At 48.8% G+C, this 26,563-nt stretch overlaps 1 protein-coding gene across 1 annotated transcript; it reads right to left on the bottom strand.

The window, feature by feature from the left end:
* Nucleotides 1-320: 320 nt before the first annotated feature.
* On the bottom strand, nt 321-16,881 carry PIGR (polymeric immunoglobulin receptor). Its single transcript, XM_011967046.1, has 11 exons — nt 16,754-16,881; nt 10,958-11,053; nt 9,617-9,961; nt 7,579-8,235; nt 5,967-6,299; nt 4,888-5,211; nt 3,433-3,613; nt 2,897-3,018; nt 2,118-2,249; nt 1,944-2,002; nt 321-863 (listed from the first exon to the last, which is right to left on the bottom strand). The coding sequence occupies exons 2-11, from the start codon at nt 10,998-11,000 to the stop codon at nt 768-770; spliced, it is 2,292 nt and encodes a 763-aa protein (XP_011822436.1). The 5' UTR covers nt 11,001-11,053; nt 16,754-16,881; the 3' UTR covers nt 321-767.
* Nucleotides 16,882-26,563: the final 9,682 nt, after the last annotated feature.

Genomic DNA, 26,563 nt, shown 5'->3' with positions numbered 1-26,563 from the left:
AAAGAAAGAAAGAAAGAAAAATGCTTCACTCTTCCAAACCCTAATTTTCTCATGTGTGAAATGGTAAGAATGTGGGTTTATAATTACCTGTATGTGCGCTCATCATACATGACCCCTGAGGCTTTAGGACTCGAGAAATTTTATGACCTCTCCCAACAGGGGCAGAGGTGAGCACACCTGGTGAAAAGTTAAGACTCAGTGAGTATAAATACGCCAAGAGGAGCTGTGGCTTCTTTCACTGGTGTCCTCAGAAAGGCTGTGAGCGGTGTTGGTGGCATACCTGTCACAACATCTAGCAGAGCACCTGAATTCTAGTATGTATTCAAATATGTCTTTTGATGGAAGGAAAGAAGAAGAGAGAAAGGACGGGAGGGAGGGATGGAGTGGAGGGAAACTTCTGTTGACATCCCATGATAAGGGTGCAGAGGGGCGTTACACGTCTGTCCTTTCTGCAATCAGCTCTCCCACCCCTGTCCCTCTTCCTTCAAGGGACCCGTGAGGACTTCTATTCTTCTCCATACCTGAGGTTCTCTCAACAGAAAGAAGTTGCAAGTGGGACCTCCTCATGCCACCCTCATCCCCAATAGGAACAATTAGGCCAGGCTTCGATGTCACTGAGTAGGGGACCAGCACACCTCTGAGGACAGTAAGAAAAACCTAGGCAGGTGTTAGAGCAGGCAATGGGGTCCCCAGGAGCTGAGGGCCCCAGGATCGACATGATTCTGAAGGTGATTGTCATGGGTGCAGGAGGCAGGTGGCGACACCATCTAGGCTTCCTGGAGGCCTTCCTGAGCCTCGGTGGCCATAGTGCTGGACTGGAGCAGGAAGTCTTTGTAGGCCATCTCGGCTTCCTCCTTGGATGACTAAGGCACAAGAGGAGAAGCGTCAGTGTGGGGGGCACTGGCTCAGTGGGTGGAGTCGGGGGAGGGGAAGTACTCAATGTCCTGAATTCATGATCTTGGTCCAAGCAACACAAGCCTGTGGGGCCCACTGTTCTCATCCCAGCCCCCATGTTCACCAAACAGGACGCATTTTGAGAAATGGAAAGTTGCAGCCTCTAAAAATATCTCCTTCTGTCTCACTACCTCCTTCTGACACGTGGAGTGGAACCGCCTCTGTTGCCCGGGCCTGTCCCCGGAAGCTGCCCACACAGTCCACGGGCAAGGTGGCCTAGGCTGGGGTCAACCACGGTGGTGTATGTTTTTCTTTCTTACCAGCCCAGAGAGGTAGCTTTTTGGCACCACAGAGTTAAAGGGGAAGGCTGTCTCCAGGAATAACTTGTTCTAACTTTGCTAAATGCCAGAGATGTTTCAAGAAAAAGTAGATATGATAAAAACAACCACAACAACAAAAACTATCACCTTGGGATTAGAGGCACGAGATGTTATTTTTCTGGTTCCCCTGAGTCCTAGGGAAGATTGCGGGGATGGTATATGGCACCCAAAGGCAGGAGTTGCCTCTACTGGGGCTTCAAGAGAAGTGAGCAGGGGCTTCTAGCCTCAAACTGCCCACAGCGAGCAAATGTCTCCTAGGACCAGGCAAAAAGCTGGTCCTGAGCAAACCCTTAAGGGAGGATGGGTGGCCTAAGGTCTTTGGGTCCCCCAACCCAGGAAGAGCATCCATTTAATCACCAGGATTTGGCATTGGAGCTTCCCATCTTTTATGTACCTGCTTTTCTCATCTCCCGGCCTGCCTCCCTCTTGCCATTTTACAGCCTAATCATATAGCTCACCTCCTTCCTGGGTCTTATCCACATTAGCATTCCACCACCAGTAAGATACAGTTCTTCCTCAAAAAGTCCTGAGGACTCCTAAGGACTATTTATACCATCCTCCCTATTTTGGGATCAGCCCCCATATTAAGGTAGTTCTTCCTGAAGTCTAACTGCATCCCTCATGCTGCATTTCCTTGGCACATAGTGGGGCTTCCTTCTTCCTCCTCACCCTTTTTGCCTTCTTGGGTTCTTTGGTCTCCGTGGTGCTCTCAGGGGTGGCAACAAACTCTGTGTGAAGAAAGAGGGTAGGTGAGCCCTTACTAGCCTCCTTTTCCCAACCCAGATGTGGGGCCAATTCTTGCTCTCCCTAGGGGCTGTGCATTCCCTTGAGTGAGGGTCATACCATCTTTTCCTCCGAGGGATGTCTCCTGAGTGATCGAAGAGGCTCCCATGTTGTCATTGGCTCCAAATTCCCTGGAGTTCTCGAAGTCTGACATGCTAATGTCTGTCCTGTAGCTTCTGATTGAAACTCGGTCTGTCCAGGAGGAAGAGGAGTTGGTGTAGGGACAGGGGCTGGGACCTAGAAGGCCAGGCTGGGCTGCTTGTCTCTAGGCAGATCCACTGTAGCCCTGCAGGACAGCTGAGGTGGTGCACCTCTGACTATGACCCAGGGGGATAGAAATGATCCGAGTCTCCTTCCCAGTCCCTTTTCCTGGGTAATCAGGACTTGGTAATCCCTGATCTTTGTTTGTCACTCTGGGATCTTTCAATGAACAATATCTCCTTTGGTCCTCACATCAGCTCTGTGAGGTAGTGATTATCATCCTTGTCTTGAGCCATGAGGAAACTGAGGCATGGCATAAGGATGGCCCAATGTCACACAGCTCATTAGTTATCCAATTAGTCCAAGCCCAGGGTCTCCTGAAACCCAGTCTTCTCTTCCTGGCAGCCCTGCCTCTGAACCTAGACCCTGGGTAATTGCAGATGATTTTCCAGAGTTAGTATTTGGACAGCAGCTCCGAATTTAAGTTTCGAGTATGTGTAGGTTTATCTTTCCCCATCCTGCTTTCTCAGGATCCTTTGTTTTAGCCCGTGAAAAAGGAGAGACAATGGCAGCTTCCTCTATGGGTAGATGATTCAGGACTGAGGGCTCGGGTTGGAGGTGGAGGCAGGAGAACTCACCGACGTTCTTCCTGTGCCGGGCTCTGGCCACCCCCACAACCACGGCTCCCAGTGCCAGCACCAGGCCCAGGGGCACCAGAGTGGAGACCAGCGCTTTGGAGCTCCCACCTTGTTCCTCAGAGCTGGAAGAAGGCTTAAGTTAGTTCATCCCTGGAAAGGAGATCTGGGGGCCCGAGGATGTGCTGCCAGGGTTGACTCGGCTACTTTGTCCTCCCAGGTTTATCCACCCCATCTTGCTGATGCAGCTCCCTAGCTCTGTTCTTCTAAGAAGCCTTCCCAGACTGGCAAAGGCAAGCACTGGACCTTGTTGCATCCCAGACCCGGAAGACTGAACTGACTTGTAAACACCTCCCCAGCTGTGGGAGAAGGGCAGAGGGTACCATGGGACCCTCCCACTTATTGTATAAGCAGAGGTAGTAAGGGCTGCCCCAGTGCTCAAGAGACAGACAGGCTTTCCTCCTTGGACCTGGTGGCCCAGCCTCAGGTGCTCAGCTCTGGGGTGTTCTCCGAGTGGGGAGCCTTGAATCCTTCCTCACCTGCTGGAATCCACAGATGCTCTGCTCCCACCAGCTTGATCTCCCGTATCTGCCACGACCTTTTCCTCTGCAAAAAGCCTGGGATCCTGAATGGCTTTGTTCTCAATCTCCCGGACACCAGAGTCTAGCACCTTCTCATCAGGAGCAGCGTCTGCCTTCGCTGGGCTGACATCGCGGGACCCTGCCGCAGGGAAGAGTGGGGCTTGGGTTGTGGTTTTTTCTCTATGCTCTTACTCCTCGAGGTGAAGGAGTCAGGGGAGACTTCATGAGGAATCACAGGGTCAGGGTTCAATCTCAAGGCTGTTGGGGTAGGACCCAGGATGGCATTAGAAACAGAGCTGTGATGGCCTTCTTCAGCTGTCACAGATGATCTCTGCCCCATTACTACCAAACGTATGGTGGGGACCTTCAAGCCTTCGTGTCATAGATCAGCTGTGCATAAAGGCTGACCTATCATTAAGGCTGACCCATCACTTAGGCTGGGGAGATTTTCAAGGCTCTGAGACGCTGGCCCCAGGCTTCCCGACTGCCCAACTGGGTGCGATAGTGCTGCCCCCTGGAGGTAGCCTGGCAAAGGGCCCCTCAGTGAGTCCCAACGGCAGGGTCCAGACAAAATAGGATTTCTTGAGGGACTACGAAATACCCTTATTAGGGCTGAAACATTTCATGTGAAATTTTAAAAGAGGACTTGAAATGCAAATTTACTAGATGTTTCCTAATTTTCTTGATCAGACCTTGTAAACGAAGGTACCCGGCCCTCTTTTGAGGGCAAGCTTTGGCAGGGGGAAGGGAGATGAACATATTGTATATGACAGTGATGTATGCATATTATTCTTCTATACAGAGAAGAATATTTCCAGATAGAGAAGAGACTTCAATCTGGGTTGAAGTGGCAACTATGGGACTTGCCTTTTTTTTTTTTTTGGAAATGGAATCTAGCTCTGTTGTCCAGGCTAGAGTGCGGTGGCACCATCTCATTCACTGCAACCCCCACCTCCTGGGTCAAGCAATTCTCATGCCTCAGCTACCCAGATAGCTGGGATTACACCGCCATGCTCAGCTAATTTTTGTATTTTTAGTTGAGACGAGTTTTCTCCATGTCGGCCAGGCTGGTGTTGAACTCCTGGCCTCAAGTGATCTGCCTACCTTGGCCTCCCAAAGTGCTGGGATTACAGGTGTGAGCCACCACATTCAGCTGGGAGTTGTCTTAATGCCGAGGTTAAATTGCAAACCCACTATTTTTATTTAGTTGGTATGTTTATTTGAGATGTCCCTTTTGAAAGGCTTAATGAGGCTATACAGGACCTAAATGTCCCCTCCCTTCCCCCCCTCCACTTTCAGCCTTTTACAGCCAAACATACGGGCCAGCACTGATTGAGAAGCTCTTAGGCAGGGGCCTTCAGGAAGTCCTGCCTCTGGGTCTGAGGGGTGTAGGCCCTGCCCTTGGAGACTCACCTGCTACCTTCTCTTCAACTGCCACATAGACAGCTGCAGTCTCTCCATAGAAGTGGCCCTGCTTCACTCCACACCAGTACCAGCCCTCGTCTGCCCTGGTCACTGGGTTCAGGGTCAGGGAGACAAGCCGGCTGTTCTCGTCACAGTTCACGAAGGCCTCGCTGGGGCCTTCGTCTTGGCTGGGCAGGGTCTGGCAGCCTGTGTTACTCCACTTGCACCAGTATTTCTCATACGAGGAGAATTTGCATGGGAAGTGGCAGGGGATGTTGAGAGTCTCTCCCAGCACAGCCGTGACATTCCCTGGTACCTTGAGGTTTGGTTCTCCTGGAGGAGGGAGGGAGGTAGAAATAAGCACAGAAGTTGGTACTTGGAGATGCTGCAGGAAAGTGACTCTGGTGTCACTGTCCACATGTCATATATATGTATGTATGTATGTATCTCAACCTTTTTCCTTTTTTTTTTTTTTTTGAAGACAGGGTCTCTCTCTGTCACCCAGGCTGGAGGGTAGTGGTGCAATCATAGCTCACTGCAGCCTCCGTCTCCTGGGCTCAAGCGATCTTCCTGTCTTGGCCTCCCAAGGTGCTGGGATTACAGGCATGTACCACCATGCTCAGTCTACATTTCCCCTTCGTATAGCATTAGAAATAAGTATGTTATTCTGACTACGTAAGAAATGTAATTGTGTGCCTAGGTAATAATTATTATTGATGAGCACCATGATCAATCCAGAGTCTACCATAACCCATAGATCTTTGCACATGGACTTCAGTTTGCTTTCCTCACTCTTCCTTCTCTTCTAGACTCCATACAAAGAGGTATCTGCAATCCTCAACTTCAGCGGACGCCTGCACACTGCGAAAGAGGCCCATGTTCTTGATGGTAGGAGGTACCATGTATGGTAATTCAGAGTGTAGGGTGCGTGTTACAGATATGAAAATGAGACCTCTGAATAGGTGGGCTCCCTCCTGAGGTCTGGCCCATCAGGGTGGAGGTGAGTGAAAAAGGAGGAAGAGTGGCTGGGGATGCTGCTGCTGGCTGGAGAGGTCTTAGAGCTTTCTCCCTTCCTGTTCAACTCTTACCTTCGATAATCTTGATCTCCACGGTGGTCCTCCAGCGAGTATCGCCGTTGGTCAAACACCAGTAGAAGCCGGCGTCCTGGGTGGTGAGCTGGTTGAGGATGACAGTGAAGGTGCCGTTGCCTGGCTCCTGGAGCAGGGAGAGGCGGCCCTCATACTGCTCCTGAACCAGCCCCTGGCTCTCCACCAGCAGGGGGCAGCGGCCATTCTGGGCCCCTTCCCAGAGACACCAGTACTTGAGGCTTTTGCTTTCCTTAGGGTTGTAGGGGCAGAGCACCGCCACAGAGCCTCCTGCCACCCCCTTCACCACAGTAGGGCTGCGGGGAATCGTGGACTCTGAAAGCACAGACAGAGATGGGATGGGAGGATGGCCACGCAGGAAGAATCTTGCGTGGCCTGAGAAGCCTTCTTCCTGGGGTCTCAGCCAGGATAGGGAGTGAAGTTTATATGCATCACCTTACCCTCCTCAGAAAATGAAAAGGAACTTTCCTAATGTCACAGAGCCTGCAGCTGGAGCCACCAGGGCCAGACTCCGGGGACATGGAGTCTCCCCGTCAACCTGGGCATGTTGTTCTTTTCCTCCACATTATTCTGAGCAGAGAATGGAAGGAGTTGAAGGAGAGAATATCAGCTCTTCTTCTTTGGCTTCTTACAAACTCTCCCTCTGTATAAGGTTTTGTCTGTATTATACACTAACAAGGGTATTCCACAAAAGTGGCCAAATGGGATTATGTCCAAATTAAGAAAATATATTTAGAAAGGTATTATGTAAAATATAAAGTATGTAGCAAAGGTGAGCTTAATTGTTGGGGCCCCAAGGGGCATCTCAAAGACGATAGCCATTGTCCAGGCAGCTAAAGCCGAGGTCCAGAGAGAACCAGGTGACCAAAGATGCAGGGGGTCCTGGTGAGGACCCTAAGCTGGACATGAACATGGCGTGCAGGGAACATAAGCCCCTTTAAAAAAAAAAGTCACAAGCACAGATACTTGGAACTGCAAGTACGGGTTTGCTGCTTCTCGCGAGGGCAACTCTATGCAGGGTGCTCTGGGGTGAGACGGAGCTGGGATTTAATTCTTTCACTATGCTGATGTCTCACTAGAGTAGGGCTGAGTGGGCCAGATGGTGCTGAAATTCACAAATAACCCTACAAAATGTGGGAGTGAAACATTTAGAAGCTGGGGCACTCCTGGGAACGCATTGATACCAAGATTAGCCAATCCTTTTTCCATCTGAATGTGAGGGATGAGGCACCCCTCTTGTTCAGGGGTCAGGGGAGGGGACAGAGGACCCCTGCAGAGCCTGCCACAGCCCTGAAACACAGTCTATAAGTCCTGCCTCAATCAAGAGCTTTACTCACCTCTTACTTGTTAAGCAGGGACAGCCATCAAAAGGACTTTAATAACAGAAGAGTAATTAGGAGCTGCCACCAGGCAGATGCTGCTTTTTCTGGCTGTCCTGTGCAGCAGCCCACACAGCCTCCACTTTGGGGCTGGTCAGTGAGTGGATGCTATTGGCTGATTGATGACTATTGATAAATAGACTCAGAGGGAGTTGAGCTTGGCTCTCACCTGCAAGACTGCCCCACCTCCTCCCTCTCCTTGTCTAGGGTCTTACCCTCATTGACGAAGAGTTGCCAGGCCTGGATGGGCCAGCCTTCCTGTAGCTGACCATCCGAGTGGGCTCCACACAGGTAGCGCCCTTCATCCTCCTTCCTCAGGCCCGTGATCACCACAGTGAATGAGCCATCCTTGTCCTGGGGGTTGAGCAGGATCCTGCCCTCAAAGGCTGAGTCCCTCTTCCCCAGTGTGTTGATGACCACGTCACAGGTTTCCCTACTGTTCACTCGGCACAGAAATTTGGCCACATTTGCCACCTCAAGGCCCAGGGCACAGTGGAAGGTCACTGAGCCCCTCAGGTCTTCATAAACCAGTTCAGGCTCGGGCTCTAGCACTTGGAGGTCAGCATTCTTCTCATCATGATTGGAACCATCCCCGGCCTGGCAAAGATACAGTCCATGATCGCTGAGCCTGAGTCGGTCGATGACAACGGTGAAAATTAACTGGCCAGTACCTGGAATACGAAGGCGTATTCTGTCCTTATAGTTGGGATTCACATAATTTCTGGAGTCAATGACCAGCACAGAGGTCTGGCCTATCTTCTTGTACAAGGCCTTCGTCTTCGGAGCATTCTCAGTCTTGAAAGGGCATTTGATGGTCACCGTTCTGCCCACGTCCACTGTGTAGACTTCAGTGTCATTTGGGAGCTCAGGACCTGCAGGATGAGGGGTGCAGGGTAGGGGGCGGGCAAACTGTGATTCTACTTTCTTGCAACATAGGACTATTTGCTATTCCTAATTAGGGTGTGAGTGGACTTATAACCTGGAATGCCCTCCTTCCCAGAGGAACTCTGTCAGAATATGTCTTCCAAGGCCCAGCTTGACGGCCGTCTCCTCCATGAAACCTTCCCCAAGCTGACACTAATCTCTCCCTGCCCTATGCTTTCTTGATACATCTGCATCGCTTATTACATCCAATCTGGTGTATGGTTAATTATGTTCTCCATGGACTGGAAGTACCTTGAAGGCAGGAGCATGTTTTTCTCATGTTTGACCCCTCTGCTGTGACAAGCACAATGCCTCTGCATAGTAGGTGGCCAAATTAATGTGTGTTGAAATGAACAGAACGAATGTAAATGCAGGGTGATGGATTTCAATGCATACAATAGAAGTTTCTAAAAACTACAACAGTGTAAATGCGAAATGGGCTGTCTTGAGGAGCAGTGAGTTTCTGCTAAAGTGCTTAATCAGAGGCTGCATACCCACCATCGGCAAGTTCTTCTAAGCATCTGGACAGGGTAAACTCTAAGCCCTCTTCACCTCTTAAGATTCTGTGGTTTCGAATCTCCATCCCCACCTGAATGACCTCCTCATTTAGTCCACAGACAATAGTATGCATATTCCGAAGGAGTAGAACATGTCTTTGGGAGTCCCCCTGAATTTCTTTCCTCTATTAGACCTCTCTTTTGAGTTGTCCTTGACTATCTAAAATGGCCTCATTGTTAAACCCTTTTCAGAAAGAGCTTTTCTTTTTTTCTCTTTCTCCAACTAGAATAGGCTTGTTAGCAACCCATCCTTTCAGGATCTTGGTCTTTGGTCAAGAACTAATAATCTAGTTTATCCTGATAATACTGAAAGACTAAGGGTTCCTGGGTTAAAAAAATATATATACATTTTACAAGAAGCCTTTTGGCAGCCCAAACCTTGATGAAAGGTGCATTAATGATAGGAATTTAAAGATCCCTGTAAATCTCTCCCTGCCTTTTCTATCTCCTTAGCCTGATGTCAGATTTCCCTTTCTACCTGTAGCAAACACGAGAAAACTTGTCCTCCTGATACCCTTCTAAGCTGGGGTCTCCAGAAAGCCTAAAATGTTATAGGCCACCAAGTCCTAGAAGGGTTCACTTATCACCCCTAAGTAGGCCCTATCTGTCTCCTCCTCCTGTTCTAAGAAGTCTTTGCCTGGGGAGAGGGGAGCCTTCTGACCCCCGGCCGGGCTACGCATCCTTGTCAGGAAGTTCCTCCTCCAGCCCTCCATGCACCTTACAGAATTCCCTCTAACATTCCCCCAGAAACCCAAGGAGCCTGGATCCTTACCCTGGCTGACCTCCAGGCTGACATCAAAGGACAGGCCTCGGCTGTTGATGCCCAGGCCACACTTGTAGTGCCCGGAGTCATCCCGGCTCAGCTGGGCAATGTTCACCACAAATGTGCCGTTCTCCGGGAAGTTGGTCAGGTTAGCCCTGCCTGCATAGTTGCTGGAGACGTAGCCCTCTGAGGAGACGAGGGTTATGCAGCGGCCACTGGCTCCCTTCCGGCACCAGTACTTCCGGGTGTGCCGGTTGACAGAGGTGGGTGGGTAGTAGCACTTGATGGACACTGAGTTACCTTCCACACTACTCACCTCCTGGGGACCAAATATGGGACTCTTTGTGGAGATGGCTGTGGGTACAGAAGAGAGAGGTTTTCTGAGGCCCTTGGGAGGTACAGCCTGTTCCAGATAATCCACTATGAGGAAATGTGGTTTTCTACCTGACACATAGGCCCTCTGTTGATAATTTATCATATATTACAGCTGGAAAATTGCTGAGATTAAATAAAGTGACTGTTTTAATCATGATTAAATTCTAATTGTAATTCATTAATGATAACCATTTCAAGGACAAGAGAATGACAAATTTATGATATTCCTTGTTTTTTATTTTATATATATATATTTTTTGAGACAAAGTCTCACTCTGTCGCCCAAGCTGGTGTGCAGTGGCACGATCTCGGCTCAGTGCAACCTCCACTTCCCAGGTTCAAGTGATTCTCATGCCTCAGCCTCCTGAGTAGCTAGGACTACAGGGACATGCTGGCAAATTTTGATTTCTATTTAGTAGAGACAAGGTTTCTCCATGTTGGCCAGGCTGGTCTTGAACTACTGACCTCAAGCAGTCCACCCGCTTCAGCTTGCCAAAGTGCTGGCATTACAACAGTGAGCCAGCATCCAGCCATCCTTTGTTTTTTCAAACAATAACACCACTTTCATAAGGTGTTACAAGTTTGCACTTGCCATGTGTTATTTCCTTATATTTCTAAAAACACTTTGTAGATGATTTTCTTGTCTTTTATTTCCCCAGATAAAAATATTGAGAGCCAGGAAGGATAAGTGATTTCCCTCAGATTTCACAGCGGGTTATAGAGATGCTTGGTTGAAGTTAAGGTCTTTGTTATTCTCAAATAAGATCTTTCACAGACCCCTGGCCTTGAGATTAGGAAGTGCCATTCCTGTCCCTGATTTCCAACGCTCACAGACATGGTCTCTGTATGACTCTTCCTCAAGGGAGTGCCAACTTTGAGAGGGACCTCCCTGGGGATGAGTCTGATTTTAGTGTCCCCAGGGAGGTGAACCCTGGAGTCAGGCAGGCTGGAGGGGTAGGGACCTGGCAGACATACCTGGGAAGACCGCCAGCAGGCAGGTGAGCACGAAGAGCAGCATTGCTGGTGTGTCCTGAGCGCCGCACCACTCAGGCCGACTTCTCGTGTGCAATGCTGAAAACAATAATCACAAGGAGATGAAGCTCCCCTTGTCTTCCAAGACTGTTGACCTTAGAGTTTCTGTGACATCTGTTTGACTTTGTATCTCCAGCAATTGACATAAATCCTGTTGAATGAATCAGTGCCTCCACCTTTTCTATAACAACTCGAAGTCTTATCATCCTTGAACACTTACATTTCCTTCATAGCTCTAAGTAGCTTTTGTCTTCTCAACTAAGCTGCAAGCTCCTTTGGGACAGAGATATTGTGTCATTTGTTCTGTTTCCCTGCCCATGAGACACAGTCCCAGGCACGCTGTAAGATCTCAGGAACGGCTTGCTGGGTGATTTGTTCCTACCAATACGTGGCCCCATCTTTCTGTTTCAGCTGCCCTCCCTACATTCCTGACATTCCTGGGAGGTGAAGCAGGCTGACATATTTCACGGTGTGTTCAGAGGAGGAAACTGAGACCCACAGAGGAGGTGTCATGGTTATTAAGGCTGTAAATGTAATTATGATGGTCCTAACCCCATTGATTGCTCCCTTATTCTGTCTCAGGCACTGTGTTGAATAATTTATGTGTATTATCTCATATGGACTTAATATCAACCCTATAAGGTTAGTATTCTTATTCACATTCACATGGGAGGAAATGAAGGCTTAAAGGTTAAGTAGCTTGCTCAAGGGCACACAGGGGTTAAGTGTGTGGGGGTACACAGAATGGGGGTGGGGAATATTTAGGCCCATCTTTGTCTGACTGCAAAGTCCATGTGCTTAACCTCTCCACTGCTGTATGGCACCCCAAATACAAGAGCATGCTTTTACCTTATGCTTATCTGTGTTATTTGTAGAGACCCTGTTGCTTAGGAAAGCACTATCATTTACATTATTTCATTTGAGCTTTGTACGTTCCCTTGAAATAAGACAGAGAGGTATAATCACAACCATTTTATGGATAAAACATTGAGATCTTGAGATGTTGAATGATAGGCTTACGTTTTCCCAGCAACTTGGTTATGGAATTGGGGTTTAAAAACTTAGGTGGTAGGGTCTTTGTAATCCTGCCTGGTAAGACCTGGCAGACAAAGATGAAGAATCAAAGATAAGACCACTCAGATGGAGCAGCCCATGTGGACTTTGTCACCACCGTGGACAAAGCCCAGGGCTGAGGAGAGCTGAGGGTCCCAGGGGCCTGCCTGACAGCAGCTGTCATCAAGGCCCCAACTACAGCGTAGAGGAGGAGAGAGGAGTTCCCACTTTCCCAGAGTTTGACATACTTTAAACTTTGGAGTTATCTTGACAAAGAGAGTGTTAAATGATCGTAAGTTTGGGCAGTAATGAGTGCCATAAAGATAAGGATGCTGTAAGCAGGAGGAAGCTGGGCATTATCTCCCAGACCTCCCTCACCACCCTGGCCCCTGCTCCTGCTCCCAGACTCCCTTCAGCTTGAGCCAAAGGCAATAGAGTTGTTTATCTTGGTTATTTCTTTGTTGCAGGGGAATTTCCCAGCAAGGAACCTTTTATTTCCTTGTGAATATAAAGGTATTTTGTTTCTACAGTTCTTTGGAAGAGTAAGGGGAGGGAGTGGGAACAGATATGGGTGTCAGATGGCAACGTCGAGGCTCTCTTGAGTCCGGTTAATTGCCCCAGACCTTTCTTACCAGGTCAATGATTAATCCCTGGAGTGGGGCCTTAGCCAAATACCAGTCAGCTCCAACGTGAAAGCAATCAGGGGACGTTGGCTGGGGTGTCATCACCTGCGTAAGCACTGCAAGCTGCCATGGGAGATGCTCCCAGGTGGGAGCAGCTTTCAGGAGGCCAGGAAGTCTCGGCAACAGTTGGGATGGGCTGGCTGCAAAGACCTGAGAGATCTACCATTTGCTACTTGTGCTGGCACAGGGTGGGTGCTGGCATAGGTGGGAGGACAAAATGCTGCCTGCTTTTAAGAACCCACACCAGCAGCAGTTGTCCTTGCTTCTTGTTCCTGTCCTCACCTCTAGATAAGCAACTGCCTAATATTTGTGGGAGACAGGAGCGGTCTTCCTACAAGCTGAGCAGCCCTCTTCTGGACTTGGCCTGGGTTGCAGAGAGTCAGATGCCAGCTTCTCCAAGTTGAAGACCCTGACCTCTGTCCCAGACTTCTCATTTTGTGACATGTTTGGGTGACTGTGCATGTTTGTGTGGAGAGGGGACATGTGCGTGCACCCATTACCCTCTGCATGGTCTCAAGCCAGGGATGACAGCATCAGGCATGCACAGGCAGGTCAGGCAGATGGCAACATCGGCGGGATGCACACAGTCCAGTCCTAGACGGGATGATTGGCAGGAGAGGATACCCCTGCTCGGAACAGGAGCTCTTCTTTGCCCAAAGCTAAAACTTGAAGTACAATTTCTCTAGTAACAGTCGGAAGGATCCCAAGCTTTCAGAATCATTAGAGACCCCTTCCTCTCAAAACCAGAGACTTTCTTCCAAACCTGGGGGATTCAAATCTCAGGGAGACCCACTCCACTGGGTGGCTGGGGCTGGATTTAAAGGATTTGCTTAAGGAAGGAAGAAAAAGAACATAATGTTGGGCACTCGCTATGTGCCAAATGCTTTGCTAGGTTCTTTTCTTGTATGACTTCATCCATCAGCACAACAACCCAAGAAGTAGATGTTGTTATCCTCATGACACAGGTCGGAAATCTAAGGGTTGTAGGGATTCTTGACCCCAAGACTCACAGCAGAATCCGAATTTGAGGTCACTACCCCCATTATCACGCTTTAAGTGAGCAGAGGGGCCTTCTTTATTGAGTTTTATGTATATGACATTATATCATGCATGAGGGCACGTTTTCTGGTCCTTAAACTAGCAGTTGTTTTTTCACTGCTGAGGCTAGGATGTGCTAGATCATTTTCAGTTTACTAAGTTACTGTCCCAACATATTTGTAATATATGGCCCCACAATTGTGGATTGGGGCAGGAGTGTAAGCTGTGCTGAAGAATAGTTTTTCTTTTTATAAAATGTATTTAACAAGCTCCTATTCAGTTAAAGTGACTGCATGTCTGCTCTCATGGTGTGGACTCCAAACCTTTGTCCATCTAATCTCAGGTTTCCCTCTTTTTCAGAGGAAGAAAGGTCCCCTGGACTTGATATGAGAGTAGAAGTCTGCTTGCTGGGCATCATTTGAAGATAGAGAGTGAGCTACTTAGGTTGGACCCATGTGGATAAGAGAGGAGACAAGCACTATGGGCTAGGCTAGAAGAACGTACACTGAGTCCTTTCCAGGTGCTTTACATGTGTTAATGTGTTTCATTTTTACAGCCACCCTAGGAGATAGGACAAAATGGGCAACCCCATTTCATGAGTGAGATAATTGAGGCACAGAGAGGTGAGATATTTGCCCAAGGTTGCACAGTTGGTAAGTGACTTAGATGGGATTCTGGATCAAGAGCATAGGCCCTTAGCCACTCTGCTCTACCTCTGAGGGTCTTGCTGTTGAGAGGAAGCAGTGGGAGAGGAAGGAGCAGGATATCCAATCTTAGAGAAGAGAATTTGTTCAGTTCTTTCCTCTCTGCCTTTCACAGAAAAGGCAGTGCTTATAAAGAGATACCTGGGGCCAGGCGTGGTGGCTCATGCCTGTAATCCCAGCACTTTGGGAGGCCGAGGTAGGTGGATCACGAGGTCAGGAGTTCAAGACCAGCCTGGCCAACACGGTAAAACCCTGTCTCTACTAAAAGTGTAAAAATTAGCTAGGTGTGGTGGCACGGGTCTGTAATCCCAGCTACTCGGGAGGCTGAGGCAGGAGAATCGCTTGAACCCAGGAGGTAGAGGCTGCAGTGAGCTGAGATCACGCCACTGCATTCCAGCCTGGGTGACAGAGCAAGACTCCAAAAAATTAAAAAATGAAGAGACACCTGGACCCAGGGGTAGGTGCCAACAGAGAAATTTCTTCCTGGAAAATATTAGCTGCTATTTATTTAGCACCTGCCACGTGTAGGATATGTTACATAACCATGTGTATAACCAGGCATGTTGACGCCAAAGCCTCTTTCCACTCCACCATACCGTGTCAATGCCAGTGGCATTGGGACCCCAGCCCCAGCTCCTCCAGAGAAAGGGAAGACATAGACGAAGGTCTCTGCTGAGCACAGTGCATAGGTATTTTTTTTTAAGTTGGATAGTTTGCTTTGTAGGTGACATCAAAATGTCCTCATGACCGTATCAAAATGGCTGTACCAAAACCTCACTGTTCAAACTTGCTGATGACTTTACACCACTCGCATAGACTCATGCTGTCTTGGTTTCCTCAGCTAGGGAATGGTATCACAAAACCAGCCCTGCCTACCTCCTCGTTTGTATCAGGGGAGAATGAGATGAAGCTGCGAAAGCCCAGGGCAAGTGGGTTTACTAAATGGAAGCCTGTGTGACCCCACTTTTTATCACCTAAAGCCACAGAGGTCTAGAGGCGCTAGGAGATAGGCAGAGAGAGTTGCTTTCCTGACTCCTGGCTCAGTCAGTGTTCTTTCTGTTACATTAGCACATCCGGGGCAGAGAGAAGGATGGAGAGAGAATTCCAGATCTGGCTCTGGGAAGACCTACATCCAGGCACCAGACCCCTAAACCCCTGAAAGTGGCATCTCCTCTCCAGATGTTAAGAGATCTATAATTCTCCTAGTGAAGGGGGAAAGTGATGGCACAAAATAGGAGCAGCTTCAATGGCCCGAGGCACCGTGGCAGTTGCACAAAGGGAACTGGGGGTCGGGGACAGAGCTTAACCAGCTGCTGCCCTTGTGCCGGACAGTCTCACTGCTGGCTTGGGATGCTGTCAGGATGGGCAAAGGGAGGGGAGCCCATGTCTGAGATCTGCTGGCTGCAGAGCCAGGAGGAGCAGCAGGAGTTGAGTATGCTGCCTGTGGGGCTCAGCCCTACCTCACTTAGTGATCCCATGAGAACCTCATTTTTTCTACCTCTAGGAAGGGCAGGATGATGCGATGACACACACTTATGTCTCCCATGGCAGGAATCTGCTAGAGCAAAGCGAGGTGGAATTGGAAAGGATTTCAGGGGTTCTTGGAAGCCCAGTAAAAGGAGCTGAACATGCCTTTGCCAGAAAGCCACAAGCGGGAAACCTCAAAGACTGGAAGAGGACTTGCTAGGTGCCATACTTTATGCGCATTATCTAATCCCAGGTCTGTCTGGTGTTCAATACATCCTTGATTAATTAAACTAATCTGAAAAATATGAAACAATTCCTATTTCATTCTAGAGGTGACAAAGCTGTTTCACACGTATTTTCTCATTTGAACCCACATTGACCCTGAATGATAGGTGTTATTTCTGTCTTTGTTTTATAGATTAAGAAATTGAGGATCAGAGAGGTTAGGTGGCTTGCCTAAGGCCACACAGTTAATCAACTGTGAGGAGTTAGGAAATCCAGGTGCAGACCAAGCTGAAAGAGTGCAGCTACATATGCTGACCACAGCGGTCCCTTCCCACTTGCTGATATTTATCAGAAAAGGATGGGGGGCTTCCACACACTTGTATCCCTACTCATCCCACTGGGATATGCACGCTTACTTCCCAACCACACATAGTCACAGTCTGCCTCCTTGTCCTCACCTCACTATCTGGGAGACTGGGAGTTAGGAATGGAGGGGGTTGCCTGAGCCATCGTCCCGAGCCCTTTCCAGATAGCATCCCGTCTGGGGATCCCAGAGCAGTAACACTTACTTTTAGCCACTTCCTTCTCTCCCGTTGATCTGATTTCAGGGACACAGCCTGCTGGCCAGTTGGTAACCCCTGCCTCTCTAGGAGCTACTGGCAGGGCACTGGACGCTGCTGCCAAAACTGAAACTCTGCTCAGTGTTTGACCCACACCTGGGCTCTTAAAGGGCCACTCTCCCACAGGCACCGTGGCCAGCCAGGGTCACGTGACTTTCACAGATTCCCTTGCTTTCCTTTCATTTTGGCTTCCCTGGCTGGCTCCATTTGGTTTCCTTTGACCTTGGGGAGACTCTATTACTTGGGAATCCTCCATCATTGCAGCTTCAGGATGAGGGACAGAATGTCAAGTGTGAAGATGCTGTTCTGTCACTTTCTAGCTGCAAGACCTTAGGCAAGTCACCTTCCTATTTCTTTTCATCTGGAAAAGAGGGATAGTAATACCAAATCTACAGGTAGAGGGTATAGCCAGATATTAGCTGCAAAAAAACTGGCCCAATACTTGATTTGAAGTTGACATCATCTGACGGGGCACAGGTGGCAGGAGTGGCTCTCGTAATCCTTGGTCTCATATCCCCAGTTGCTCGGGAACCCCCTCCGACTCCCTAGGTTACTTAGCCTGGACTAAAAATGCCCTTTACGCACCTCCTGCCGAGCCCCTTTTACCAGTCCCAGAGCTCCAGGAACTGGCAGGACTGTCGCCCTTCCTGTTTCTCTCCCCGGAGTCATGAAAGACTCTCGCTGCTTCTGGGCTCCCCTGAACATGGCTGACCTCAGAGTCTTGTTACGACCCGGGCTTGGCTCCACAGCAAGGAGGGTGCCGACCTGCTGAGTTGAAGTAGCACCTCCTTCCCTATCTCAGTCAGTCCATGGGGGTTGCCAAGACATGACCTGGTTGGGACTCCCAGGTGTTCCCCAAATGATCGTGGCAGTCCTGTGACAAAAGTGAAGCCCACTCCCCAACACACACACGTATGCCCCCCAACCCCTCACTGTAAACCCCCACTGAAATGCTGCCCCATCCTACCTGTGCAGGGCTGACCCAGGCTCTCACTACAGAGTCCTACAGGCCAAACACCAGAAGGGGAAGGAAAAATAGAGAAATAGAGCGCTGGAGAAACACAAGGCAGCCAGAGCCCTGGGTCTTATTTTAGCTAACCACTGGCTCACTTGTGGGTATTAACACACAATCACAGATTTCAATGGCAAGCAAAACAACCCATAATTTCTTCATGTAGCTTAGTTTCTTTCTTTTTTTGTAGTTTGCACATTTGGATTTTCTTTTTTTATTTTAGGTTCCGGGATACGTGTGCAGAACGTGCAGGTTTGTTACACAGGTAAACGTGTGCCGTGGTGGTTTGCTGCACCCATCAACCCATCGCCTAGGTATTAAGCCCCACATGCATTAGCTATTAGTCTCGATGTTCTCCCTCCCCCGACCCCTACCACAAGCCCCGGTGTGTGATGTTTCCCTCCCTGTGTCCCTGTGTTCTCATTGTTCAGCTCCCACTTATGAGTGAGAACATGTGGTGTTTGGTTTTCTGTTCTGTGTTAGTTTGCTGAGGATGATGGCTTCCAGATGTGGCTTAATTTCAAACCCTAAACCCATAATCCGATAAAGGAAAACAAGTTACCTAGTCACTTCTAGGCAAGCTCAGCCCAATTCAATGATCTCTCAGTCACTTCACTCCAGATTTAAAATTTAGCCTCATTATGGAGTTCCCTTCCTTTTTGTCTCCCTTCTCTCCTCTGGGGTCCAGTCTGGGGAGAATGGTCTTGGGCAAGGGGGTGGTCAATGTTACTGCTGAGGCAGTGAAAGGGGGTGGCCCATTATTTTGGTCTTGCCTTGTCACGATGCTTTGCTGGCCTTGGGCTCCAGAAGGAAATAGTTTCGTCTACTGAGATGTGACTTGCCCTGCTTGGTCAGTGGGCTTTATCCCTGCTCATCCTGAGGGCTCTGTGGTCTACACTGTGCCCTCCTAGTGCATGCTCTGAGCTCTCTGGGGTGGGTCTTCCAGGCCCTCAGCCTCTCCTTGCTCTCCTTGTGGGTGCAGGGTGAGCTTGGCGGATCGCAGGCGCCTGAGGCCTTTGGGAGATCCTGTGCAGCAGAGGTGCATTTTCCTCAACACTCTTGTGGCCTCCCGTGTGCCAGTGTTCCCGTACAATTGGGGGTGCAATGGATATCAGCAAGATTGTGGACCACCAAAGTTCTACACAGGATGGGCAAAGGTGAAGGCCCCTCAATCTGGAATTTCCAAGGCCACCTGGATAACTCTATCATTGTTAATCCCCTCTCCCCTACTGTAGCCTGGACTCTGCCCCATGGTGGTGTCTGGGAGGGCACCAAGACACATCAGTAACTAAGCTCTCCTTCTTACTCGTCAGCAGTCTTTCTCCTCCCCAGTTCTGGGGTTAATGTCTAGGGGGAGGATGTGAGGGGAGACAAGATGTACAGGTCCAGCGATGAGACAAGCCTAGTTCTGTCAGATTATAACTCCCTTCAAAGGGTTCCCGGTTTACACCTCTCTCCATTTGAACTCAGTAGTGAAAATATTTGTAGGGTTTGTTTCTTCCTTCCCAAAACAAGAAATAAGTTGCATCCAGTTGTCCTGGCTGGAGTAGAAGTCAAGGCAGGTTCACAGAACGCTAGCATAGAAATTTGACGAGTGAAGGCTTGCAGGGAGGAAGGGGAGAACACTCATTAAATCATTGCTTCTCATGCTGCCTTGGTGGGGGTGGAGGGCAGGCTGCAGATTTCCTTCCCTGCTTTGCTATTTCATGACGGTGGGTAATTTACTAGATCATGTACTGCTACATGTTTTCATTAGTCTCCAAAACTGTCTTAGCTGACCCATGTCAAACACACACGTACACACACACACACACACACACACACACACACACCCCCCATACCTGGAGCCCACTGATCCTACTGATCCAGTTTACAGAAAGGGGAAAATGAAAAGTAGAGCCCTGGGAAAAGGCAGGGAGTCAAAATCCTATGTCCTATTTTGGGCTCAGCCACACGCCGGTGGTGTGATTGGACTCACTCGCTTCCCCTCTCACACTGTGGTTTCCCCATCTGGAACCCAGTGGCCCTAAAATAGTGCTATTTCCCAGCTCTGTGGGAGAAGGAACAGGCCAAGAGAGTCTATTGCCCAAATCAATAATAATGATGATAACAGCAGTGATTATGCTTTCCAAACTTACAACATTTCATCTGCTCAACCCTCCCCACTTCTTTTAAAGTAATCATACAAGAAAATACACCAGCAGAAGGACAGCTTCTCATTGGACTTTCCTGACTCTGGGACTCAGCATAAGTCACTGTGGAGCACCTTTGTTTTGTTCCCGATTCTGCCTCTAATTGCTGAGTGACCTTTGCCAGATCACTTCATCCTGTAGGTCTGCAGGATTGTTTCATCAGAGGACAGTGCCAAATGCTTCTCCAGGCTCTTTCAGTTCTAGGATTCTGTGTCTTGGTTGAGCACTGTATTAGTTTCCAACAGCTGCTATAACAAATTAACACAACTGTAGTGGCTTAAGACAACAGAAATGTGTGCTCTTTCTGTTCTGGAGACCAGAAGCCTGAAATCAAGGTGCCAGCAGGGCCACCCTCCAGGCTCCAGAGGATAATCCGTTGCTTGGCTCTTCTAGCTTCTGGTTGCAGCTGACATCCTTAGTGTTCTTTGGCACGTAGCTGCGTCACTCCAACCTCTGCCTTCATAGTCACATTGGCTTCTGTGTATGTCTCAAATATCTCTCTGTTTCTCTGTTATACGGATAGCATTTAGGGCCCACCCAGCTAATCCAGGGTGATGTCCTCATCTCAAAATCCTGAACTTAATCTCATCTTCAAAGACTGTTTCCCAAATGTTACATTTCTAGGCTTCACATATTGAGACATAGACAAACCTTGGGGAGTGGGGGGTGGGGGTTATTTCTCAGCCTATTGACCATGACCAGCTCAAGGTCCAGGGAGATTTGAGACATGCAGGAGCATGCACCCCTGTTCCCCAAGGGCAAGTAGTACAATTGAGGAGTCACCACTGACATGCAACACTGTCAAGGAACAACACAAGCCAGGAGGTAGCAAGCATGGAGAACCTGTGTAGCCTTGGGGAAACAGCAGGGGCTCTGGAACTCAACTGCCCTGGGTTTACATCCAAGTCTTACCACCTGCCAGCCAAGGGACCTTGAACAAATTATTTCATGTCTCTGGGGAAAATTATACATACTGTATAAGTATGTAATAAAGATTAAGTATAGGCCAGGCTCAGTGGTTCACACCTCTAGTCCCAGCACTTTGGGAGGCCAAGGTGGGAGGATCACTTGAGGTCAAGAGTTAGAGACTAGCCTGGGTCAGATAGCAAGACCTTATCTCTACAAAAACAAAAAAATTAGCCAGGTGTGGTGGCACTCCCCTGTGGTCCCAGCTACTTGGGAGGCTGAGGTGGGAGGATTGCTTGAACCCAGGAGTTGCAGTCTGAAATGAGCTATGATTGCACCATTGCACTCCAGCCTGGGTGACAGAGCAAGACCCTATCTCCCCAAAATACAAATCTAAAAAAAGATTAGCTATAATATGTTCAGTGACTAGCATCTAATAGGTGCTTATGATTCAGCATCAAATAAATGGGACAGCAAAAGGCAAGTGTGTGTGTGTGTGTGTGTGTGTGTGTGTGTACATGCATACATGTCTGACACCGTCTGCTAAGACAGTTTTGGAGACTACTGGGAGCATGTACCAGTACATGGTGGAGTAACCAGAGTGATTATCCACTGAATGATGAAGGACCAAGAACAGAAAAGTGAAAATGACTTGCCCCAGTTTGCACAGGAGGTCATTGCATAGATGGGTCTAGAACCAAGGTTTTCCAGAAAGCATTTTCCTCCACTTCCCAAAACTTTTGCTGTCAGGATGATATTTCTACAGACAGCAAGGGATGTCCATTTATACCCTTGGTTTAGCCAGAGAATATTGGAGATGATCAAGCCCACAGGCTCACACAAATCCAACTCTTCAGACTGTCATTAGCTTCATGCCCCATGACCATGGGTTGACACAATCACCAACAGAGAAAGGGAGGCTAGATAGTCCTTCTTCACTCTCCACTGATCAGCGGGCATCCCTCTGCATGGATGGTTCCTCTGAGTGTGGCTTTTGCCATAAAAATGAGATAAGAGGAACAGAGGAAATGCTGTTTACTGCCAACTCTCTGCTCCTGTGTACAGATCTTCAGCTGAGTCAATGTTTAACCCCTGTCTGGAGTCAATGTTTAATCCCAGGCCAGCCAGCCCTGCAATCCAGCATTCCTCATCAAGCCTAAAATATCGAGTCATTTTAGAATCAACCACTGAAGAATAAAATTGTGACTGAATCTGCCAAAGCTAAATAGACTCTCCCCACTTTTAAAGGATACTGGCTGTTTGGAATTATTCATACCATCTGTTCCCATTAGCAGATAGTGATATGGAGTTTGCTGACCCTAGCTGTCATTCAGTGGCATGAGCACAGCATTTATTCTTCCTGTTTCAGTTCTTCCTTTTGGGCTGGGGGAGAAGAGCATTGGGTGGGGACCACTGCCCTTGTTACCCAGTTGGCAATGCTGCTGGCTGGTAACATGCTTCCTTGTGAGGCTGCTACTTGGAATCCCACTAGGGGAGCTGGAACTTGAATGTTCTGGTTGGCTGCATTTAGGCATGTTTTCTGGGAGTTTCGGAGCCCAGATTTATGTCTAAAGGCCTAAACCTTTCCCTAGGTGAGTCTCCCTGTTAAGGAGCAGGTGGGAGAGGGAAGAGTTCATTAGAAAGACCCTGACTATTGGTGATTCTCTAGGGGCTTCCTAAGGTCCTTCCTAAGGAGCTCAGGGCACATGGCATCTACAAATGGGCAGCATTATGTCAATTCTAAGAACAACCTTAGTCAGGGAAGTCAAAGAATGGCAAGCTGGGTGGTGGGGTGCAGGGACGTGAAGAGGGAAGGAAGGCTGCTGTCAGATTAGCAGCTCTAGTCTTCAGTTGGTGTTGGAGAGGTGACTCACTGGCCAAACGTATGCACGCAATGCTCAAATCTTTTCACTTTCCTCTGTGAACACACTGAAGCACCTCCTTTTCCTTGACCACCTGCCTCCCTGTGTCACTGCCCTGATGTCCCATCCTTCACCTGTTTTCCTAGCTCAGGTGCCTCCCAGTCAGAGAGTGAAAACAACATTTCTTCTGGGGCTCCCGGCGTGGGGAGGTTGTTGGTGCCCTTTCTCGTTTTGGCTGGTGAAGGAGTGAAGGTGGAAACTGTGGTAAGAGCCCCCTGAGATTGCCTGTGTCCAGCCCTGAGGAGCCTGCCCTGGGGAGTGGGGAGTGAAGTGGAACATAAAAGACCCTGGAGGCTGGGCGTGGTGGCCCGCATCTGTAATCCCAGCACTTCAGGGGGCCAAGGGAGGCGGATCACTTGAGGCCGGGAGTTAGAGACCAGCCTGGCCAACATGGTGAAAAATACTCTACTAAAAATATAAAAGTTAGCCAGCCATGCTGGCGTGCGCCTGTAATCCCAGCTAGTCAGGTGGCGGAGGTAGGAGGACTGCTTGAACCCTGGAGGTGGAGGTTGCAGTGAGCCAAGATTGTGCCACTGCACTCCAGCATGGGTGAGGGAGCGAGAGTCTGTCTCAAAATTAAATAAATAAATAAAAATAATTTAAAAAAAAAAAAAGAAAAGAAAAAGGCCCTGGAAATGAAAAGTCAGCCATGGTCCAAAAGCTCTCTCAATTCTTCTTTGGGCCTAGTCCCTACACTCCAAAGAGCTTTGATTCTCTGTTTCTGAGAGGCAGGGACGTATGAGCAAACATTTTTTGAGGTGACCGAACCATTGTCCTGTGTGCTCTTACCTCCACACCCTGGCTAGGGAGGAGCGGAAGGAGGAAGATTTTTGGAGTAGGCATCCAAAGTCAATAGGTGGAGTGTCAAGTGACAGGGCCCAGCCCCTCTCATAAGCCACTGGGGTCCTCCTGAAGACTTGGTTGTTTCCTTGTTCCTGGTCTGAGCCTGGCTCTCAGCCCAAGGCTTGCCTGGCAGGCAGCGATTGGAAAAATAGCCCCTGTAATCCCCTGCAGCCTGTGTTCATCTGAGCCTCAATGTCCTCGTCTGCAGAATGGGAGTCTGTTTCTTTTTGGTGATGTACATTGTAATTAATTTGTAGTTGTCTGTACTCCACTGGCAGAGGTAGGGAAGGGAAGTGCTGGCCCCATAAAATGTTTAGATCAGTTGCATTTACTAATCAGTCTGATCTTCCCATGCCAGGCCCTAAAGAAGCCAATTCTGAATTTTTTTTCTTGAACTCTTGTCTGAAATGAAACGCAGTATCTTCAGATAAATTAGAGCATTCTGAAAACACCTTTGGATACAATAGTCCTAGCTTTCTTCCTCTTCTCTAAAGTACTCAAGGTTGGGAAGCCAGAAGTTTGCCACTCAGGGAAAGAAGTGGCCGCCTTTGTTTGACCCTCTATGCTCACAGCAGAACTGGTAGATCTGGATAGAGGTAGCAAATAAGTGAGGAGTGGGAATAAGGCCAGAGGTTGGCAGAGGCATAACATAGAAGAGTTCAGATCCTCTTCAGCAAATGTGTGTCTTTTTGTTGTTGTTGTTTGTAGAGATGAGGTCTCACTATGTTGTCCAGGCTGGTTTCTGACTCCTGGCATCAAGTGATCCTCCTGCCTCGGGGTCCCACACTGCTGGGATTACAGGCATGAGCCACGGTGCCTGGCTTCAATCAATGTCTTTGATGCAATGCATCCAGGAGGCCTGCAGGCTGGGGGCATTGGCACCGGTGATCTCCACATGCCTCTAGAGGTGCAGCATGGGGTTCTCTCCCGAGGCTGCCGCTTCTCTGCTGCCCACATGGCTTTCATCTGGCCCATTAGAGAGTAGGCAGTAGGATGACAGCTCATCCTCCTGCTGACAGTGAAGGGATAGGCAGGCTCGGAAAGGCCAGCACCTGTAAACCAAGCTGTGTCACCGTAGGAAAAATGAAGAGCTTGGTGGCACTGGACCCTATGCAGAGTTTGTTTCTTTCTGAGTAGAATCTCCATTCTCCATTCCTCATTAGTCATGCTTTCAGCTCTGGGGTATCTGTACCAGGGGAGCACAATCAAATAACTTGTGTCTACTTGGCTGAAGTGCGCTATGGGTCTCTCTGTGGAGGTATCTTCCTCTAGGGTCTGACTGAGGCTGTTATTAAACTGACTTTTTTTGTGTCATACCACAGTGGGCTACTGGAGGAGAGGAAGAAATCTCCAACATGTTAGCAGAGAGCTCTGAGAAGTTGGCTGAGAGTCAGGCATCTGCCCCAAGTAACCTGAGACAGATGGACATCCCCGCAAATAAAGATCTGAGCTCCTTTTATACATATGCCAACAAGGACCTCAGGGCTGGTGCCTGAATTTTTAGCTCTAGTTCCGGCTCTCTGAACTTTTTTTAGTGCCTCATTAGGCCGGGATTGTAATAAACTAGTTAGGTGACTAAAGAGAACCAATTCCTGGAAATGATTATGAAACCTTCCATGCACGAGCTTAAAAAAGACAGAGAGAGGGAGAGAGAAAGAAATAAGCAAGCCTTTAGAACTTTACACAGGAAAGGACCTGACCAGATACTCAGACTATACATCCAAGCAAGGGGGAAGGCAGGGGACACCGCAGAGATCGAGAATGAAGCGCTGGAGATGGGCTGCTTTGCATGAAGTCCCAGTGTGCCCTTTCCCGAGTAGTGTAACTTAATTTATCTGGTCCTCAGTTTTCCCATCTGGGAAATGGGAATGATCACACCTCCCTTACAGAAATGTTGCCGTAACTGTGATACACAATGTGAAAACACCTAAGATAGTGCCTGCTGTGCAGAAACACATTAACAAGCAGTAGCAGCGTTAGTAAGTAACAGGTTAAGGAGAACTGCAGAATTGCTCCCTAACCTGAGAATCTGCTTGATCTTGTGAATATCAATGGCCTCCCTGCATCCTCGATTGGGGTCTAGGTTAGAAATCCCCAGGGAGGCTTCCCTGATTCTTGATGTTTGCCTGCCCCTCATCTCAGCGGTATAGGTGTCGTCGTGCTAGCCGGAGGTATAAGATAAAAAACAAAAGCACTGATAATACTCTTCTCTGCCAGTTGGGCCTCTGGCCCTTTAAATCAACACTCCTGCCTACTCCGTGGATCAGTTAGCCCATAAAGGAGAGCTGTAAACACTTGGGGCTTCCCCGCTTCTTTCCCTGAAAGTTCTTACTCAGATCTTATCTCTGCCCCCTACAAACTCTTGGCCCTGGGAATCTAATCTGGCTCTGCTCTGGCCTTTTGAACTCCTACCAGCTCCACCACTGGTGGGGCTTGACTTTCCCTGTAACGGCCTCCCTGCTAGAAACGCTCCTGGCTCTAGCCACGTGGCCGACACTCTTGCTGGGCTGACGGTCTCCTCTTTCCCCTTCTTCCCCCAAGATGGGGTAGTCAGACAGAACATTCTAGCTGCTGAATTCCACAGTGGAAGTATTAGAGCCATTCGGAGGAAGGAGAGGTCCTAGAGAAAGGTGGTCAGGGAAGCCCTTGAGGAAGAATAGGATCTGATCTCCAGATCCCAGCAGGAACAAGAGAGTCCTGTGCAATTTCATGGCTTAGTGCAGGGATTGGCAGATTCTGGCTCAAGGGCCAAATCCAGCCTCCCTCCTGTTTTGGGAAATAAAGTTTTGTTGGAACACAGCTGCGGTCATTTGTTTCTGGATTGCCTGGCTGCTTTTGTGCTGCAATGGCAGAACTGAGTAGTTGCCACAGAGACTGTACGGCC

Source organism: Mandrillus leucophaeus, unplaced genomic scaffold (assembly GCF_000951045.1).
Source record: "Mandrillus leucophaeus isolate KB7577 unplaced genomic scaffold, Mleu.le_1.0 Scaffold1194, whole genome shotgun sequence".
NCBI lineage: Eukaryota > Metazoa > Chordata > Mammalia > Primates > Cercopithecidae > Mandrillus > Mandrillus leucophaeus.
Note: the sequence above shows the minus strand (reverse complement) of the source record. Positions and strands in the feature narration are given on the sequence as shown.

What these genes read in the sequence shown, in the direction of transcription:
- PIGR (XM_011967046.1), bottom strand. Translation starts at nt 11,000, where the DNA reads ATGCTGCTCTTCGTGCTCACCTGCCTGCTGGCGGTCTTCCCAG. An exon ending in CCTGCTGGCGGTCTTCCCAG is followed by an intron (nt 9,962 to 10,957) that starts GTATGTCTGCCA and finishes CTGTACCCACAG; the next exon opens with CCATCTCCACAAAGAGTCCC. An exon ending in AGTTGAAGAGAAGGTAGCAG is followed by an intron (nt 3,614 to 4,887) that starts GTGAGTCTCCAA and finishes TCCCTGCGGCAG; the next exon opens with GGTCCCGCGATGTCAGCCCA.